Genomic DNA, 21,977 nt, shown 5'->3' with positions numbered 1-21,977 from the left:
ATATGATGAAGAAGAAGACCAGAAATTGTTATTATTTTTTGTGTGGTTCATTGAAGAAAGAGAATGATAAAAGAAAAACAAATGAATATATGGATATTAAAAATTATAGTAATAATAATAAAGAAAATGATTATCATAGTAGTAATAGTTCTTCTAATAGTACTAGTAATTGGAGCTCAAGTATTTCTAGTAGTACTAATAGTAGTGATACTATTAGTAGTAATAAAAAAAAATTAAAGTATAACAATAATAATGATTATGATTATAATCATTTTAATGATGATGTATATAATAATATAAATAGTAAAAACAATTTAACTTCAAATTGTAATAATCTTATTATAAAATATAAAAATAATAATGAATTATCTTACATATCACTCATAGAAATATCAAGAATAGAGAAAGTTATGATTGATATTTTTTTAATGAGAATTTTAAGTTGTGATTTTCGTAATTATTTTTTCCTCATTTTTTGTAATTATAGAAAATTTATTGATATGTATTCTTTACCATATATGTTAGATGTATTTATTATGCTTAATAAATTTTTTACTATAAATAATAATAATATAATAGACAAATGTAATAATAATATATTTAATATATATAATGAATACACTAGTGGGGGTGAGGACGCTAACCAAAAAAAAAAAAAAAAAAGAGAGAGTAATCAAGGTGTAGATATGATTAATTCATTGGAAAGGATTCATATACATAAGAATAAGAGCGATCAAGAAAAAAATAGAAAAATATCGAGCTTCGAACTTTTTTGTAATATTCAAATTGACGAGCAGCAAAATAATAAAATAAATATAAAAGGAGGAGATGAAAAAAGAGAGGATTATATACAATTAGAACATATAAATAGTATAGAAAAAATAGAAGAAAAGGATATCTATAAGATAGAACATAATAATACCAATAATATTGAAATTGACAAGTATAATAAATATATTTGTGGTGAGAAATTTAATAAACATAAATATATTTATATAGATTGTATGAACGATGCAATGAAATATGTAGAGAATGAAAATAACAAAGTGAATAATGATCAACATATGAACAATAGGAAGAATCAAAAGTTTGATAAGAATAAAGATTTACATAATACTGATATATTATATATGAACACATTTGATGTACATGCAAATTCAAATTCGTCTGGATATGAAAAACTGTCTACTTATTTTAAATATTTTATCTTCTCAAGTGCGAAAAATATTTTTTATAATATATTATGTGGAATAAAAGATGATATTTCTTTGAATGATACATATGTTGATGAAGATAATATTTTGATACATGAACAAAATGGTAATAATATTGTAGATAGGATTAATACAACTGATGATTGTAAGGAAATTATTAATAGTCAAAAATGTAGTGATGATCACAAACATGGTGATGATCATAAACATGGTGATGATATGATGAATGGCCAAAACGATAGCACAAATAAGGATAATGTAGAAAAAAACCTTTGTGATGAAAAAAAAAAAAAAAAAAAAAAATTTTGCAATGTTATAATATCTAATGCTATGCTAAACGAATATGTTAATATAATAAATAAATATATTAACGAAATAATAATGGAAATATTATTTTTTACAAATATATGGAAACATTATTTATCCTTAGAAGAGCATCCTAGAATTGTTTTATTTGCTGCTAACAAAACTTTATATTATGAAGTATTAAAGTTTATAAAAAATAACAAGAAGAAAACTGACGAAGAATCATTTAAACAATCGTTATCTATTATAGTATCATTATATAATTTTAATTTATTAAATAAAGAAATAGTTTTACAAACATATACTTATGAAACAAGACATATAATAAAAAATGATGTATTAAAAAAAAATAGTAGTATATTATTAAATGATGAACATAATAAGTATTATTATATGGGTAGTAAAAGTGTTCATGAATATAAATTAAGAAATGGAAGTAAAGTCTTTAATGAGAAAATTAAAACTAAAATATTAAATTATTATGAAAATCGAAATTCTGTTCGATTTAATATAAATGAAAATATTAATAATACTGTTGAAAAAGAAATAGATAATAAAGAAAAAAACAAAATAGATAAAATAGATTTATCATTAAATGATAATAAAAATAATTCAATTTGTAATATAAAAGATAATTCTAATGAAGATGATATGTTTATAAATTTATCTCTTATTATTTCAAATTCTAATGATCCATATATGGTTAAATTAATGTTTAAATTAGAAAAAATATTCATAAAATTTATTGATAAGAAATTACAAGAAAATAAAAATTTATTATCAGAATGTTTAAAAAATGAAAAACTAATTCCACTTAATGCACCTGATATTATGTATAATTCAACTACTGTCGATATATTTACAATTATCTCTCATATTTTAGAAGCCCTTTTTGAATATAAATGTCCTGTTGAATGGATTATTACACCCTTCTTAGAATTTCTTAATAATTTTATAAATGATTATTGTGAAAATTATAAAAAAAGATATACTTCCTTTATCATTTCAGTACTTAATCAATATGCTGATAAATATTTTAATGATCTCTTAAATTTAAATGAACAACAAAAAATACAATGGAATAAATATTCAACAGATAATAAAAAGAAAAAATTTAAAAAAAAAGAAAATCATGATACAAACGTTAAGGAAAATCTTACCATTTTTAAAAAAAATGATCATGATCTTATACAAAATAATCAAGATATTGAAGAAGACGAAGAAGAAGAAATTTTTGACGATAATATTCATGAAGAATATAAAGATGCTCATGAAATTACCAAAAGAATCAGACATAAAAATAAAAAAAAAACAAATGTTTTTTATAAATTATTCGATTATGAAGAAATAGATTCTATCATAAAAAACAAAATCGATGAAATATTAACAGATAAAAATGACGAATCCATATCAAAAACATCAAATAATAATCTACCACAAAATATGAATCATAATAATATATATCATTATAAAAAAAATACAAAAAAAAAAAATCATAAACTACCAGAAAATACTAATGATCCTCTAACAACAAATGATGATTATGATAATCATAGTGAAAATAAAAACAAAACAGATGGTTCATATATGAGTGATGATTTAATTAATATTATTGATGAAATTAATTTCCTATTTAATGACTCAGATTTATCCAATTCTTTAGTTATTACATGGAATTTATATTTCTTCTCAGAACAATTACCATTAATAAAAAAAAAATTCGAAAAATATATATTACAATATGTATGCACAAGAACCAAAAATGTAGAAACCATTAGTCAAATTTTTGATGAACAACTTTATTTTAATATAACACAAGATAAATTACAAACAAATTTTTATACAAAAACTATATTTGATGTATTAGATATGTCAATAAATAATATTAAAAATACATTAAACAATACTCTCTATTTTATTTTTAAAGTACTATCTATTAGAATTATATGTTATGAATTTCAAAAAGAAATCTTTTATAATTTATACGAACCATTCCATATAAATAACATACAAAGTATTGTATCTATATTTCCTAATACCATAGAAAAGTTCTTTAAACAATTACCAAAAATATATTTTAAAAGCATATTAACTGTATTTATTGAATTATTTATTAAAATGTGGATGCTTGTGATCATTGAAAAGGGTTTCTCAAATTATCATTTTTCGGATCAACATATACATATAATGAAAAAGGATAACCAGTTTTTAAAACTTTATTTAGAAAATAATCAGATTGAATCTACTCATAACTTTTTATCAAAAAAATATCATATTAATGAATATATAGATACCTTTCTTGATAGCTTATATGGAAATCGCGACATGTTTGAAGAAATACTTAATGAACACAAACATAAGAAGCATAAAAATATTGTCTCATCAGCTTATAGTAAAGGAATGTAAGTTATAAAAAAAAAGAAAAAGAAAAATAATAAAAATAATAAAATAATAAAATAATAAAATAATAAAATAATAAAATAATAATAATTTTATATGTGTATTCACATAATATATATATATATATATATATATATATATATATATATATATATATTTATCTATTTATTATTATTTATTTTTAGGGCAATTATAAGTGGAGTAAATCAACATATCCAAGAAAAAACCAAATGGATGGAATGATAAGGAGACTCTTTTTTTTTTTTTTTTTTTCTTTTTATTAAGAATATGCATATCAATTATGTATTATACCTTTTTTATACTCTTATCAAAAGAACTCTTGTATATATGCAAAATTTTGTTCATTTAGGTATTTTTTTTTTTTTTTATTACGTCCTTTTAATTGTAAGTATATAAACACACCTCAATATTCCATTAATCATTTTTGTATTTTTGTATTATTGCATATTTGTATATTTTTTTTTTTTTTTTTTTTTTTTTTTTTTTTTTTTTTTAAATATATGTTTTGTTCTTATTTTTTTTTTAAGAATCTATTAAAAAATATATATATAAATATATATTATATCAATTGTAGGTATCGAATTTTTTTTTTTTTTTTATTTTTTTTTATTATTTTATATGATTAACTAATAAAAAAAATTATATAATATAAAAAAAAATAATAAATAATGATCAGCTAGCCAAATTATGATATAGCTCTCTTTCTTTTTTCTTCCGGTGCTGAAAAAAAAAAAAAATATATATGTATAAATATATATATATATATATATATATATATATATAATGTATATTATTTTATTTTGTACTGATATAATAATTAAAAAATAAATATAAGCGTTATAGTACCTGATGGGTTTCCAGCTTTATAAAAAGCTTTCATAAGGTTAATACTTTTTCCTGAACATTCAGGATGTTCTATATAAATGACATTAATGTCTTCATATCTGAATATGAAAAAAAAAAATAAAAAATAAAACATAAAAATATTATGTATCATAAAAAAATAATATATATATATATATATATATATATTTCCTTTTTTATAAATTTATTTTATATTTTTGTTACTTCTTATGCAATGAGAGCACAGAGCCACAACCACCAAACCTCTCGTTTAAACAACAAAAGTAAATATTTTTTATGCCTGTCATGTTCAGGTAAGAAAAAATAAAAATACATAAAAAAAAAAAAATTATAAATATATATATATATATATATAATATATATATATATATATATTTTATTATGAAAAATATTATCATCATTTGATTTAATTTTAACCTACTAATTTTAATGCATATACACACATAATACAAGGTTCGCAAGTTACAACAATACAACATTTCTTTAAATTATTTATCCTTTCTTGTATTTTACTATATTTTTCGTTCACATTTGAATATATATCTTTTTTATTCATATATTTATCATTTATATTTTCATAATTATTAGTTATCAATTCGCTATTATTTATTTCATCCAAAGAAACAAAATAATCGCGTATAGACTTTTCAATTGAATTTTCATTATTATTATAACATTTTATTAAATTTAAATTTTTCATTTGTTCATAATTTTCATTATAAATATATTTATCAATTGCAATCAATTCACTATGCCTTGAACCGTTTTTTGATTCGTTCGTGTAATTATAAGAGGATGATATAATTTTCTTTTCTTCATTTATTAATAGACAAAATATAGGCATTTCCTTTAATTCTTTTTGTAGACTTTTTTCAGCCTAAAAATAAAATAATATATATAAATATATATTGTATACATTTCTATTCCTTTTTAATATTATTTATTTTAAATTTTTGTATCTTTTCTTACTTCTGCTAATGCTATATTTAAATAATTAATAGCTTCCTCTTCACTAAGCTCAACCATTTTAATTCACTCCCTCAAATATAATACATTTAAATATTATTATAAAAATATATTATATATATCTATTCAAAAATTAAACGTTCTTTGTTTTTAATATCATCTCTGTTATTTTTTTATATATGCAATTCACCATTTGATATACAACATATTCCTTCTTAATTATAAAACAGAAAAAGGTAATAAAACAACTTTGAGTATGCATACATCAATATGGAATATTAGATATATAATATATTATATATGATTATATGTTATTTTTAATTATCATGTTGAAAAACATAAAAAAAAAAAAAAAATCTTTCACTTAAACATGTACTTTTTCCTATTTATTTATACAAATTATATTTCCTTTATATAACATAAGAATTATAATGTTGTATTTAAAAACAATATAAAATAATAGGATTTATAGATTAAGTACACTAATTATGTAACAAAAAAATATATATATATATATTAGATATACATAAGTATGATAAAATATGTTAATATTTTAATATATTATTTAAAATATATTTTATTTTTATCGTGTGTTTTTCCTTTAAATATCAAAAGAAAATGTAAATATAGATGTAACGTTATATCACATAATAATTTTTAAAGAACAGTATACAAAAAAAATTAACAAATAAAAATTATAAGCATGGAAATTTGTAATATATATCAGAAACTTAAATAATTGATAATATATTTTTTTTTAATAAAAATTAAAGTGAAAAAATAACGAATTTTCAAAAAAAAAAAAATATATATATAGAGTAACATATACAAAAAAATGACAGATCCATGAAATAACTACATATGTAATATATATATATATATATATATATATATATTATATATATTCCTATATTCATAATACAAATGTTTAATTACAAATTCATATATATTGTTATATAATATAAAAAAGTTATATATATTTCATAAATTTCCTTTTAACAATGAATATATATATATATATATATATATATATTATAATCAAACATATTTTATATTAAATAATATATATATATATATATATATATATATATATATATATATAATAATTATAAAATATAAGTAAAAATAAATAAATAGAATAAATAATTGCATATTTTATTTTATTAGCCATCAAAAAAGGACATAATATCCAAATGTAATTTATCTTCGGCTTGAATTCTTATTTGTTCTAATTTTTTTGCAATAACATTAAAAAGTGGTCTTTTTGTAAAATCATAATCTAACATACTTTTTAAAAGTTGAGATAATTCGATAGGAATATCTTTTGGAATAGGTAAGAATAATTCTCCTGATGATATTTTACAAAAAACTTCTGATGCTGATATTCCATCATATGCAATTTTTTTAGTTAAGGCTTCCCATAAACTTACAGCAAATGACCATACATCAGATTCTTTAAAAAAACCTTCTCCTTTTAAAACTTCAGGTGCAGCATAAAATATATTACCATAAATAGCATATGCTGTTGGACTATCATTTGATGAAAAATTAGTAGATAAACCAAAATCAGATATAACTGCATTTTGATATTCATCTAATAATATATTTGATAATTTTAAATCTCTATGGAAACATTGATTAGTATGAATATTATACATTCCTTCAGCTACTTGTTGAAATATTTTAACAAGTTTGGGTCTTGTTAAAGATTTAGTATATGCAGAATTTTTTTTTTTCTCATCTTTATATATATATTTTTCTAAGCTCCCACCTGCACAATATTGAAGTATTAAGGATTCTTCTCCTTCTCTTAAACTACAAACACCTATTAATTTTATAACATGTTTACATTCTTGTAGCGAATATAAAATTTTGGCTTCATAATTTCGATATTTTACTGGTGTTGGAAAATAACGAAATATTTCCAAATTTGCCATTTTTTTAATTTTCTTATTTCTCTGTAATGTATCTAAAGAATTATTTATATCATTATTTTTTTTATTTTTAAATTTATTATTATTATTATTATTATTATTATTTTCAATTTGATTTTCTTCTTCAATATAATTCATATCATCTACATTAGATACATGGTCTATATAATTCGATTCATTCATATGTATATTATTACTAATAATATTTTCATTATTTTGTTTTTCCTTGTTTATATCTGTAATTTTATAATTTTCTACATATATATTTTTATTAATTTTTGGAAATATATACCTATGACTAGAACGTGGTGTTGATATATAACTTTCACAATAATTTTCGTCTGATAAATGTTTAGGTTTATATAAGAAAATTTTACAAGCAACATTGATTGTTTTATATTTTGCACGAAAAACTTGAGCATAACTACCTCCTCCAATTTTATTTAATATAGTTATTTGATTATTACATATATTTTGTATATTATTAAATGAAAATTTTTTATTAGAATTAAAATTCAATGATAAAGGATCTGCGTTATCTATCGAATTAGTTAAAAATCGAAAAACAGAAAGTACAAATTTTCGAACATAACTATTATTTATATTTAATTTTTTCAATTCTTTATCTGTTAATTTTAATATATGATATCCTCTAATTTTATTAATTTTAAATAAGTATGCTTCTTTTTTCAAACCTATCATTTTAAGAAAATTATATAACATATTAACAGACCATTTATTATAATCAGAAGCTCTTAATTTTACATTTTCATTTATAATATCAAATTTATTTTCATTAGATGTTAAATAATCATCAATAAATAAAAAACAATGTTTTTGTCTATCATCATGTGTCTCTGGAAATGTAGCTCCTCTTAATCTTGTTGGAAATATATTTCTATCCCAATTACAAAATTTTATATTTTCTTTATCATTATTATTTAAATATTCAGAAGATATATTATTATTATTATTATTATTATTATCACCACTATTAATATTATTAATAAGATCATTATTTATATCACAATTAATATTATTATATATATTATTATATATATCATTCTTTTCATTTTTTATCTTTATAATTTTACCCATCAATAGTCTATCATTCAATATATTATCCTTTTTTATTTGTTCCATATTATTACTACATACATATTTACCTAATCCATAATTATTTATTTTAGGTTGCATTGTTTGTCTCATATTATGATTCTCCTTTCTAATTTTATTAAGAGTATCTCTCCATTTATTATTTATTTCAAATTTTTCTTGATTTTTTATAAACTTTTCAAATGTTGTTATTTGATTATTTTTAATAACAAAATTATCATTATTAATATTTTCACATATAAGATATTTATATTTTTCAAATGCATTAATATATAATTTATTTTGATCATCATTTAATGTTGATTCTTCTTCTCCCTTTTTTTTGTTAATATATTTTTCAAATTTATTATTATGTTCATTATAATTATTAGGGTTATCAAAATTGTTCATATCATTTTCATTATATATTTTATTATTAACATCATGAATATTTATAGACTTCACCTTTTTCACATTATCTATATTATTATCATTATGAGAATAATCTGTTTTTATTTCTTCATTATCATATATTTCTTCATATTCTTTAAAATCCCTCTTTTCTATATCAGATACATTAGTTCTATCATTATTTTTATTAATATTTAATTGATATAAAACCCTACTATCATTATCTTTAATATTTGTTTCAATAGATTGCTCCTCATCTGTTTTTATATTCTGTTCATATTTCTTTCTTTCATCTTCATATTGTGTGCAACCATTTATAACATCCGTTTTTACATTATCATCTGAAATATTATCTTCATCGTCTGTATCTAATGATGTTATTATAATATTCATTGGGCTTAAAAAATGAGTAGTTTTATGTTCTCTCTTTTTTTTAGTACTACTATGTAAATTAGATGTAGAAATGCATGTACTATCATTATTACAAAATGCATTTCTATTAAAATAAATATTATTTCTTATTAAATTCATAACAGGTGGTTTTAAATAATTTATAGAACGTGCAGGTGATGTTTTATGTTTACTATTTCTTCTAATATAACTAGTAAGATTATTAAATTTTTTTAATTTTTTCTCATCTTCTTCTGTATTTTCTGAAAATTTTATATTCTTTATTATATCATTATTTATATAACAGTTATTTTCTTCTTTACTATGTTTTGAAATCATTTTATTATCTTTATTTTGTAATGATTTACTTGCACATTTTAAATTAATATGGTAAGAAGGATTACTTATAGGATTAGAATAATTATCATAAATAGGTATATTTATATTTAAATTATTGATGTTTTCATTACAATTTATTTTACAATTATTCTTATTAATCTGATCAATTTTGTTGCTAGAAGGGTTTTCTTTATTATTATTCCAATTAATATCATTATTTTGATTATTATAAATATAATCATGCTTATTATAAATATTATGATCATTATTATTAATACTATCATCATTATAAATATTATCATTATTATTAATACTATCATTATTATCATTATTATTGTCATCTTCCACATTATATATATTCCAATTATCACTACCATCTTGGTCATTCCCACTTTTTGATGTGTCCAAATTTTCTGACCTATTTTGAACAATAAAATTGTCATTATCACTCATAATAATTACAGACTTTACACTTATAGGACTTCGATATCCTATCTCTGTTGAATATTCATTATATTTTATAAAATATCCTATAGCATTATTCATTTTATATTCCCCTTCAAATATAACTCTATCATTATATATAAGCATACCCCATCCATTTCTTATATTATTCATAGTCTCTCCTATATAATAATATTTCTTTCTATTTTCTTTTTCATAAGCATTCAAAGAAACAATACTAGATATTGATGAATAAGAACGATAACCTTTACTACGTTCAGATGATGTATTATGTATATATTTATTATTTTTATTTACTAAGGAATTTTTATTTTTAATATTATAATATTTTTCTGTAGAAGAATTTGTATTATAATCTTGTAAATCATATTTATTAGATATATTTTTATATGTATTTTCACATGTGTCTTTACACAAATATTTATTATCTACACTACTTTTGTTATAATTTATTTTATTATTATTTACATCATTATATAAAATATTACCATCACACTGATTATTATAATAGATATTATTATTTTTATTTATATTATTTTCTTTTTTTTTATTTGTTAACATTTTACTACTATCACTGTTACTACTCATATCACTAGAATTATTCATAATATTATTTTTTTCTGAGGAATTATTTTTTATTTTTTCATTATCATCTTTATTTTTATAAGAGTAACTCAACTTATAGTCCCTTTTAAATATATAATTTTCTCTATATGATAAGGACGAATTAATTGTATCTTTTTTTTCTTCATTTTTATATGTATCTTTATTTTTTATAGAATCATCATATTCATAATACATATTTGATATTATATTACCTGTATATGTATGATATAGAAATTCTGGATTTTCATTTTCTATGAGCTCAATGTCTATACCACCTGTGTCATAAACAATTAAACTCTTAACATTATTTTTTAAAAAGACATCTGATATAATATCACTGTTAACAGTTTTTAAATATTTCATATTATTGGATGTCTGGTTTATATTAGTATCTATTCTCTTTAATGTTCTTTGAGTTTTATTTATTGAAGAACAAATATTATTAATTTTTTTCTCTTTAGATGAATTTTTATTATTATATAAAAAATTTTTGTAATATCCTCCAGGTTGGTCTTTATGAATTTTGTTATGAATCGATCTCATTTTTTTAGAGATTCCCTCACAAGGGGATATATCACAGCATGTATTATTATTATTATTATCATTATTATTATCATCAATATTATTATCATAATCATTATCATTATTATTATCATCATCATCATCATTATCATCATCATTTCTTATATTTTTTGATATACTTCTAAGTATGTTATGAAAAAAGGAAGAATAAGATTGATCACCTTCATTTTCATATAAATTCTTTGGAGGCTCCGTTTTAAATCTCCGATTATTTCTCATATATTTCTTATGGTGTATTTCTTCATATTTATTCTCATTAAAATTATTATTCAAATTAAGACGATCATCTAAATTCTTAAAATTGTCATAAAATAATTTATCAGAATTACAAAACAGTTTTCGTGATACCCCAGATGAATGTTCGCTCATTATTATAATTTATAAGATATAGAAGAAATAATATATATATATATATATATATATATAATTATATTTATATTTATATTGTTTCAGAATTTTATAATTTTAAAATGATTACACACCTTAATATTTCCAAAAAATTTATATTTCTATGTATTAAAAATTGTCTAATATATGCATTTTTGTCACAAAAAAAAAAAAAAAAAGAGAAAAAGGAAATAAGGAAAAAAGGAAATACATATGTATATATTTATATATATTTATTTATATACAATGCTATTTTATTTTTGTTCTTTTTAAATTCAAATGAAATAATTTATTTTATTTTTTTTTTTCTGTTATTACTCTTTTAATATATAAAAACTTGAAAAAAAAAATAATAAAATAATGAATTAATCATTTTATATAATACATAACATATTATAATTAATTTTTATATTTTTTTTGTTACATTTTTTTAATAAAATACCGCATTTTATCTTTTTATGCATACGAAAAATAAAAGAGAAAATAAAAAGGAGAAAAGAATAATAAAATACAAAACAAAAAAAAAAAATATAATAATATAATACAAAAGGCTTATAGTACTGTATTTAAAAAAAAAAATTAAATATAATATTATATATATGCATACAAAAATACCTATAAAAAAAAAAAAAAAAAAAAAAAAAAAAAAAAAAAAAAAAAAAAAAATGTATATACATATTCATAACACTATAAATATATATATATATATTTTATTTGATTTAATATTGTAAAAAATATAAATTTGGAAAAAGGGAAAATTATAATATTTAAAAAAAATAAAATAAATAAATTGGACAGACATAAAGATATTAAAAATATAATATTATTATATATGAAAATTGCTCATTTGTAAATTAAATATTTTATATTTTTTTTTAATTTTTATATTAAAATTGTTAATTCATTTTTTTTTTATTTTATTAAAATTTAAAAAAAGGTAGTAACATTTATATATCAAAATTATTCTTACATAGAAAATGAATATATATATATATATGTATATATATATATAAACGTGCAAAATTTTTAAGTATACTCTTTTATAAGAAAGGAAAATGTTATTATGTGCATACAAAAAAATGAATAGATAAATAAATAAATAAATATATATATATATATTAGAACTGTTTATTTTTTTTTTTTTTTTTTTTTTTTTTTAAAAGGAAACGTACATACATACGTAAAACATTTCACAAGTTCGGGTTACGACGTATTGGTTATAATACATACCAATATATATTGTTAATTAAATTACGATAAAAAAAATAAATAAATATATATTATCTACAACCTAATAATTATATATGGACATATTAACTTTATAAACCTATATTGTTTAATATACAGTATTACTAAAAAAACAATTCTTTTTTAATTTTTTTTTTTTTTTTTTTTTTTTTTTTTACTCAATAAAATATATGAACATTTCATATTCTTTGGAAAACTACAACATTAAAAATATATTATTAAGCATATATTATATTATATATATATATTAAATATTTATTATTATTTTTTTATAAAGCCTATTTTAATTTCATATATAATTAAATATAAATATGTTATTCATATGTCCTTGCTCATTTCTACAGATTTATATAACTTATTTTCATAAAAAGATATAACAATATATATATATATATATATTTTTACTTTCTTGATATATTATTTTTTTATTTATTATATTAATAAATATCAATATTTCTGCTTGTTCCTTTTCTATGAGATATTTAAAAAAAATAAATAATAAATAAATAAACCCTAAAGTTATATATGAATATTAAAAAAAAATAAAATATATAAATATATATATTATATTATGTATATATTATTTTGCATTCTCATATTATATTTATGATTGAACAAAATTTATGTTGAATACACGCATTTGTATACATAATATAAAAAATAATACGTATTATAAAAAAAATAACCATTTTTATAATCTTAATATATATATATATATATATATATATATATATATATATATTATATATTAATTTTAATATTTTTTGAAGTCATTAAAAAAAATTTTAAAATTATACTTTAAAAACTATTATAAAAAAGATATAATAAAAAAGATATAAGAAATAAAAACAAAAAATAAATATTCATATAAATATATTTATATTACATATATATATGATATATATATTTATTTTTTTTATATAATAAATAAAATATATTTATATAAATTAAAAAAATATATTTAATTTTTGGATAAAAATATTTTAATATATTTTTTTTTTAATTTATGTTTTCTTATATATTATTCATACATTTTTAAAAAAAAAAAAAAAAATTTGGTTGACCTACTTTTTCATTTTTTTCTCATTGGTGATAATAAAAATATATGTAGAATAGTTAAAAGAGAAAAAATAAAATTAAAATTATATACATAAAAAATTATAAATTTTGTATATATATATATATATATATATATATATATATATATATCCATTACAACTTTTCTTTTAAATATTATATAAGATGTTAGAGAATACAAAGGTGAATATTTTTTATGGAAATAATAAGTATCCATTTATTTGTAAGAGCATTTTGAATGTATATAAAAATAAGAACAAGAAGAGTTTTTTAAAAAGTGGTTCAACTGTAAATGTTGATGAGAACATAAAGTTCATAAAGGATGCAAAGGTTGAAGAATTGAAAATAGAATTCATAACAAAAGATCCAAATAATAATAGTAATAACAATATTAATCATTGTGATAACAAGAAAGAAGAAGGAATAAACTTAAACAAAAGTAATAATATTGAGAAGCTACCATATATTTGTAGTAGTGATAAAATATTTGCTAAAATATTAGATCATATCTTACAAACAAATTTACATAATATATCTGAAAAGGTTGATAATAAGAACAATAAAGTTTTTAATATTTATATACAAACCCAGTATGATGAATGGATTGATTTTTTTAGATGTAAAAATATGAATAAAGATATTGAATTTATTTGTGAACATCTTAATAAACATTTACATTTAAATACTTTTGTTGTGTCAGAATTTTTAACATTGTCTGATATTTTTATATATTTTGAAATGTATAAATATTTTCATGTCACTAGTAGTTATTATGCCAAATATTCAAAAATTTATAAGAATATTAATAGATGGCATAAATTAATTGATTCTTTAATATATGTTGAAGACGCTGAATGGAAAAAAAACTTAAAAGTTTTGGTTTGTGATAATAAAACCAATTTAGATGTTAGAAAGGATAGTGTAAAAAATAACAACCACAACAACAACAACAACAAAAACAACAAAAACAACAACAATAATAATAATAAATCTACCAATATTGTTGATGATGGAAAATCTAAAAAAAAGAATGTTGCTACGTCCTATTCAGGCAAATTAGAAAATGCAGTGGTTGGAAATGTTGTTACAAGATTTCCACCTGAACCATCAGGTTATTTACATATAGGTCATGCGAAAGCTGCTTTTTTAAATAATTATTATGCACAAATGTATGAAGGAAAGATGTTATTACGTTTTGATGATACAAATCCTGTTTTAGAAGATATAAAATATGAAAAGTCGATAATAGAAGATCTAGAAATGTTAGGATTGAAATATGAGAAAATTAGTTACTCTTCTGATCATTTTGACTTATTAGAAAATTATTGTATTGAAATGATAAAAATGAATAAAGCATATGCTGATGATACTAGTGTAGAAGAAATGCGAAATCAAAGAGGTGAAGGTATTGAATCTGTTAACCGAAATAATTCAATAGAAAAGAATTTAGAATTATTTAATGAAATGAGAAAAGGTACAGAAATAGGTCAGAAAAATTGTATAAGAGCTAAGATAAATATGCAGAGTAAAAATAAATGTATGAGAGACCCTGTAATGTATCGATGTATTGTAGACGTGCCACATCATAAACATCAATTTAAATATAAATGCTATCCAACATATGATTTTGCATGCCCAATAATAGATTCATTTGAAGGTGTAACACATGCCTTACGAACAAATGAATATAGTGATAGAATTGAACAATATAATTGGTTTATATCTACTTTAAGTTTAAGAAAAGTATATATATATGAATTTAGTAGATTAGCATTTGTAAAAACTGTTATGTCAAAAAGAAAATTAAAATGGTTTGTTGAAAATAATGTTGTTGATAGTTGGCTAGATCCACGATTTCCAACAATTAAAGGTATATTAAGAAGAGGACTAACAAAAGAAGCATTGTTTCAATTTATTTTAGAACAAGGTCCATCTAAAGCTGGTAATTTAATGCAGTGGGATAAATTATGGTCTATTAATAAACAAATAATTGATCCAATAATACCTAGATATGCAGCTGTTAATAAAAATACTAGTATCCTTTTAATATTAACAGATTTAAATGATACTATTATTGAAAAACAAAGAGATTTACATATGAAAAATAAATCATTAGGTACATGTACTATGTATTATAACAATAAATATTTAATAGAATTTGAAGATGCACAATCCTTAGTTGAAAATGAAGAAATTACATTAATCAAATTAGGAAATATTATTATTAAAAATATTGAAAAACATGATGGTAAAATTAAACAAATAAATGCACTATCAAATTTTGATGGTGATTTTAAAACAACCAAAAAAAAAATACATTGGTTACCTTATCTACCTCAACAATTAATTACATGTACATTATATGAATATGATCATTTAATAACTGTTGATAAATTTGAAAATGATAATAAAGAAGATTGGACGAATTTTATTAATTTTAATAGTAAGTATGAAACATTAGCATATGCAGAACCATCCATTTCAACTTTAAAAGTTTCAGATAAATTTCAATTTGAAAGAAGAGGATATTTTATTGTTGACAAAATTGACTCAAATCAACATTTACATTTAATTAAAATACCAGATGGTAAATCGAAAAATATGTCCATAATAACAACTAAAGTCGATCCAAAACAATTAGCAGGAACAAAACATACAAAGAATAATTAAGAATTAAAAGAAAAATATATTATTTTTTTATAAACATATATAATCAAAATGGACTAACATATAATTTATTTTTTATCACCTTAAATATTTATCTTAACATATATTATATCATTATAATGTACCAATCGTTTCGATAATTCCACATGGAAATATATATATATATATATATATATATGTATATTTTTTTTTTTTTTTTTTTGTGGTTTTCTTCTATAAAGACCACACATATGTATAATTCTCTCCTTGCATGTTTATATAAACATTTATATGTTCATAATTTTGTGTTATATATATATATATATATATATATATAATGTGTATTTTTTTTTTTTTTTTTTTTTCTTTTCCTTCTATACCCATATTTGACCAATTATACATAATATTAACAATTATATATTATACATACATTTTTATTTATTTATATTCAAAGTGATTTATTTTTATATATTTATTTATCATATGTGTTCAAATAAAAATATAATATTATAATAAATTATACATATATATAAATATATATATTATATATGTTTATATTTATTTTTTTTTTTTTTTTTTATAAATGCATTATCCTTATATTTTCTGACTTTTAAAGTATTAATATTTCACTTGTAAAAATTAAATTAAAAAATTATTCCCTATATAATAAAAGTTTATAAATATAAACGTTATAATATATATTTAATTCTAACTATAATCCGTAGTAAGTAGAGGTTATAGTGTTTACACAAAAATATTTTTTGTAATTATTATTATTTCATATTTTCCTTTTATTTTTTTTCTAAAATATATGTATATATATATATATATATATATATATATAGTGTAATAATTATTGAACACTTTATGGCATCAAAAAAAAAAAAAAAAAAAAAAAAAAAAAAAAAAATATATATATATATATATATATATATATATATATATATATATATATATATAAATTACACTTTTTAAATATGAAGGACAGTATCAACTACGACTTTGAAGATAATAAGAACGAGTTAGTAATTATAGTAAATGAAAAAAATGAGTTCCAAGAATTAAAAACAAGAAAAATTATGAGAAAAGATAATTTATGGCATAGGTCTACATCCATATTGGTATTTACAAAAATAGGACAAGAATATTTTATATATATACATAAAAGGTCAAAAATTAAAGATTACTGTCCATCATATTATTCAATTGGATTTGGTGGGGTACTTTCAGCAAATGAAGATTTTTTACAAAACGCTGTAAAAGAATTACATGAAGAAAGTGGTATATTAAAAAAACCTGAACAGTTAATTGATTTAGGTTTAATAAAATGTGACACAGGGTATGCCAAGGCCTTTGTCCAATGTTATGTAATATAATATATAAATATTATTAAGATATATATTAAAGTATAAATGTATTTTAATATTTTTAGACGATAATATAATTATATAAAAAATATATAGTTATATTCCCTTTTTATATTACATTTTTTTCTTTATTATTTTATTTATTTATATATATATATATATATATATATATTTTTTTTTTTTTTTTTTTTCCTGTTATTACCTTGCTTGTTCAGGTAACTTTCATTCCCCCTGATTTCCAGACTGTTCCTCAATTAAATGAAGTGGAATTTATAACAAGAGTTTCGATAAATGATTTTGACAAATTTTTAGAAGAGGAAAAAATTACTGAAATAAGTAATATAAAATATATATATATATATATATATATATATATATATATATATATATAATATTATATATATGTAGATTTATATTATATTAACTGAATATTTTCATTTTTTTGTAGGCAAAAGTGTATACAACAATTTTAGAGACAAAGTTAATAAATCCAACTTGGATGAATTTTATAAAAGTCTTTCCTCATAAAAAAAATTAAAAAAACATATTAATCTGTTCATTCAATAATTTTTAATGATTAAAATGTTATATGACTTATTATTCATATGTATAATTTAATATTTATTATTCTTTAATATAATTAAAAGGATTTATTTTTTTTTTTTTTCCCCCTTTCGTATATACAATATTGGAAATTTTTTTTTTTTTTTTTTTTTTTCTATATTTCTTCTTTGTATGTATAATATTTGGAAGACAACAATATGTGCCTTTTGTGCCTTTTAGTTTATTTTATCATTTTATTTATTTATTTTTTTTTTTCATATTATAATTTAAAAACTTATATAAATTTTTCAAAATGAAAATATTATATATATGTGATACCAGATTTCATCTTTTAAATACGAAAGAGAAAAAATATTTATATAAATATTGGTCTTATTCGTTGCAAGATATTCTGAATGGTACTGAAGCGAGGGACATCCATTTCTGGCTTGTCTGCATAAGTACGAAAAATTAGGAGCAAAACCATAATAGATATATATATATATATATATATATTTATTCATTTATGCATATTTTATTTTATCATTTTGTATTCACATAGATTTAATTGACTATATAGACCTTATTACATTTTCCGATTTATTTAATTATGTAAATGTGAAAAATGCCATAGATAAATTTTCTGATTATTTTCAAATGGATAATGAGAATTTAATAAAGGAGAATAAATTTTATGTCGATCCCCTTCTTGCTTTCTTAAAAAATGCAGACAGTAATTTATATATATTTATGTGTATGTTAATATATATATTTAAAGATACATATGGATCATATATTATATCTATATAATTCATCATTTTTTCATTTTATAGATACCTCAAAAATAAAAGAATGCGATAAAATTATAATATTGTCATGTAATATTTATCTATGGGAAAATGAAATATCAGAGTTACAAATTATAGGAGATGTATTTTATACTTTCATGTGTAAATTTTATTTTTTCAATGGTATAGTAAGAAAAAATATATTATATATATTATATATATTATATATATATATATATATATATATATATATATATATATATAAGAAACACTTATAATTTTTTTTAATCACAAATTTATATTATTATGTATATCTTCCTTAACAGTAAAAAATAAAACAATAGATACTACCAATTCATTGGAACATATACAAACAAACTTGAAAAAGTACCATAATTTTTTTTTTAAAAATATTGAACTTAATAAAATTGACATTTTACAAATATCTAAGGAAATTTTATCTATCAACTTTTCTGTTTTCTTTACATTAAATTTAAAAAATGAGGTACATAAAAGCATACAAATATATATATATATATATATATATATATATATATATATATTACTAATTGTAAATATACATATTGTTGTTTTATTTTATTTTATTTCTTTTTTTTTGTAGCTCTTGTTTAAGTGTGAAGGGTGCCCTTTGATAAATGAAATAAGTTATTCAGCTTTTGTCGGATTAAATACTTATCCCGTTGAATTTGATATAAGAGCCAAGGCACTGAAAGAAGGAATATCACAACATCTTGTAAAACAATATATATATATATATATATATATATACATACATATATATATATTTATTCATTTATTTTTATTTTAACATATATTTATTGCTATTAATATATTACACACTTTTATATAATATAAATTTATATTTGTCTGACCATAGATATATGGAATACCTATATTTATATATACTACAATACATTATGAGACAAATTTAATTTCACTGGAATCTTTATCCAGTCAATTATTTGAAAATGTAAAAAGAAATTAAGAAAAATAATATATAGAAAAAATATATGCACAATATATATATATATATATATTATTTTTTTTTTTTTAAGAAACAAGTACTAATTTTAAGATCAAACATAAATCCAACAGATTTAAATATGCAGTAATAGAATATTGAAATGTTATATATATATATGTAGGGCTTGTAATTTTTTCTATTTTTTGTAATATATATATATATTTTTATAATAGTGATAAGGATGTCCGATTTTTGTGGGTAGCTAGTCCTATGATTAAGGAAGACCAATCCATTATTTTATGTTTGCACGTAAAAAAAAAAATATATGTATTTTTTTTTTTTTTTTTCAATTTATATATATAAATATATATATATATATATATATATATATATATATATATATATATAATATCATTTTTTACACATTGAATGAAGGGGTTGTCAACACTCGAAAATTATTCACTCAGTATTGAGGAATCCTATGCGAATCAAAGAACAGATAATGAAAAGAACTATATAACTGATAAGAAATTAAATGAAATCTTTAATTTTTTAATTTTAATTGAAGAATTTAATCCTTTCGTAATTATAATACACCAAATAATAATCATTCGTATATATATATATATATATATTTTTTTTTATGACTATTTAATTATTTTTTTTTTTTTTTTAGGACTACAGTAATCAGAGACTCGAATATTCTTTCAAGTTTTCCAAAAGTTCCTTATCAAATATCCTTCAAAAAACAAATAGAACAAAGAAAAGGTTTGAAAGACAAAAAAAAAAAAAAAAAAAGAAAAAAATTAAATATTTTAATATATTCTTACATATTTAAATTTATTCCTTTTATTCTTTTAAAAACTAAATTATTTCAATTTTGGTATATATAATTGTTTATTTCTATATTAGTAAAAAATTACTCACAAAGATAAAAAATAATACATGCCTTACTGATAATGATTCACATAATATAAATAAGGATACAGACATTTTGCTTGTAAAAGAAAATCAGGATTTAAAAAAAAAAAAAAAAAAAAATGAAATTACAGACCCTCGATTTCTTCTTTTAACCAATATGAATAAAGCATTTCAAAAGAATATAATATAAAATAAAAAAAAAATAATAAATAAAAAAAATAAAGTGAAACACAAGGAGAACATTTTATGTTAATTAAAAAATTTCTTCCTGAGTTACAATGAAATAATTTACAAAGCCTATAAAACAAAAATAAACATTTACCTCATATGTGAAGATATAAAAAATAATTATTATGTATATATAAATACCTTCAGATAATTATTATATATTATATAATAATATATTTTTATTTTTTAATATA

At 18.6% G+C, this 21,977-nt stretch overlaps 6 protein-coding genes across 6 annotated transcripts in view; 4 read left to right on the top strand and 2 right to left on the bottom strand.

The window, feature by feature from the left end:
* PGSY75_1349500 (hypothetical protein) overlaps positions 1–4,163 on the top strand; it is a gene marked incomplete at both ends in the record, with an annotated part of 9,567 nt that extends 5,404 nt beyond the window's left edge. Inside the window, 2 exons of the mRNA XM_018787529.1 lie at positions 1–3,922; positions 4,106–4,163. The exon at positions 1–3,922 is cut by the window's left edge and continues 5,404 nt beyond it. Coding sequence (XP_018640271.1) covers positions 1–3,922; positions 4,106–4,163 — 3,980 coding nt within the window. The remainder of the gene's footprint in view (positions 3,923–4,105) is intronic.
* Positions 4,164–4,626: 463 nt separating this feature from the next.
* On the bottom strand, positions 4,627–5,831 carry PGSY75_1349400 (putative cytidine and deoxycytidylate deaminase; the record flags this gene model as incomplete). The annotated part of the gene is made up of 5 exons (XM_018787528.1): positions 4,627–4,661; positions 4,788–4,885; positions 5,010–5,085; positions 5,223–5,682; positions 5,775–5,831. The coding sequence occupies 5 exons, from the start codon at positions 5,829–5,831 to the stop codon at positions 4,627–4,629; spliced, it is 726 nt and encodes a 241-aa protein (XP_018640270.1).
* A 1,103-nt stretch (positions 5,832–6,934) lies between these two features.
* Positions 6,935–11,962, bottom strand: PGSY75_1349300 (tyrosine kinase-like protein; the record flags this gene model as incomplete). Its single annotated transcript, XM_018787527.1, has 1 exon — positions 6,935–11,962. The coding sequence occupies one exon, from the start codon at positions 11,960–11,962 to the stop codon at positions 6,935–6,937; it is 5,028 nt and encodes a 1,675-aa protein (XP_018640269.1).
* Positions 11,963–14,470: 2,508 nt separating this feature from the next.
* Positions 14,471–16,975, top strand: PGSY75_1349200 (putative glutamate--tRNA ligase; the record flags this gene model as incomplete). Its single annotated transcript, XM_018787526.1, has 1 exon — positions 14,471–16,975. The coding sequence occupies one exon, from the start codon at positions 14,471–14,473 to the stop codon at positions 16,973–16,975; it is 2,505 nt and encodes an 834-aa protein (XP_018640268.1).
* Positions 16,976–17,928: 953 nt separating this feature from the next.
* On the top strand, positions 17,929–18,846 carry PGSY75_1349100 (putative nucleoside diphosphate hydrolase; the record flags this gene model as incomplete). The annotated part of the gene is made up of 3 exons (XM_018787525.1): positions 17,929–18,318; positions 18,534–18,654; positions 18,767–18,846. The coding sequence occupies 3 exons, from the start codon at positions 17,929–17,931 to the stop codon at positions 18,844–18,846; spliced, it is 591 nt and encodes a 196-aa protein (XP_018640267.1).
* A 328-nt stretch (positions 18,847–19,174) lies between these two features.
* PGSY75_1349000 (hypothetical protein) lies at positions 19,175–21,745 on the top strand (the record flags this gene model as incomplete). Its single annotated transcript, XM_018787524.1, has 11 exons — positions 19,175–19,322; positions 19,424–19,594; positions 19,695–19,832; positions 19,976–20,154; positions 20,272–20,403; positions 20,548–20,640; positions 20,726–20,778; positions 20,868–20,943; positions 21,070–21,216; positions 21,311–21,402; positions 21,547–21,745. The coding sequence occupies 11 exons, from the start codon at positions 19,175–19,177 to the stop codon at positions 21,743–21,745; spliced, it is 1,428 nt and encodes a 475-aa protein (XP_018640266.1).
* Between the last annotated feature and the right edge of the window lie 232 nt (positions 21,746–21,977).

This window comes from Plasmodium gaboni, chromosome 13 (assembly GCF_001602025.1).
Source record: "Plasmodium gaboni strain SY75 chromosome 13, whole genome shotgun sequence".
In the NCBI taxonomy this organism is placed as follows: domain Eukaryota; phylum Apicomplexa; class Aconoidasida; order Haemosporida; family Plasmodiidae; genus Plasmodium; species Plasmodium gaboni.
This window is presented reverse-complemented; position numbering and strand designations above follow the sequence as displayed.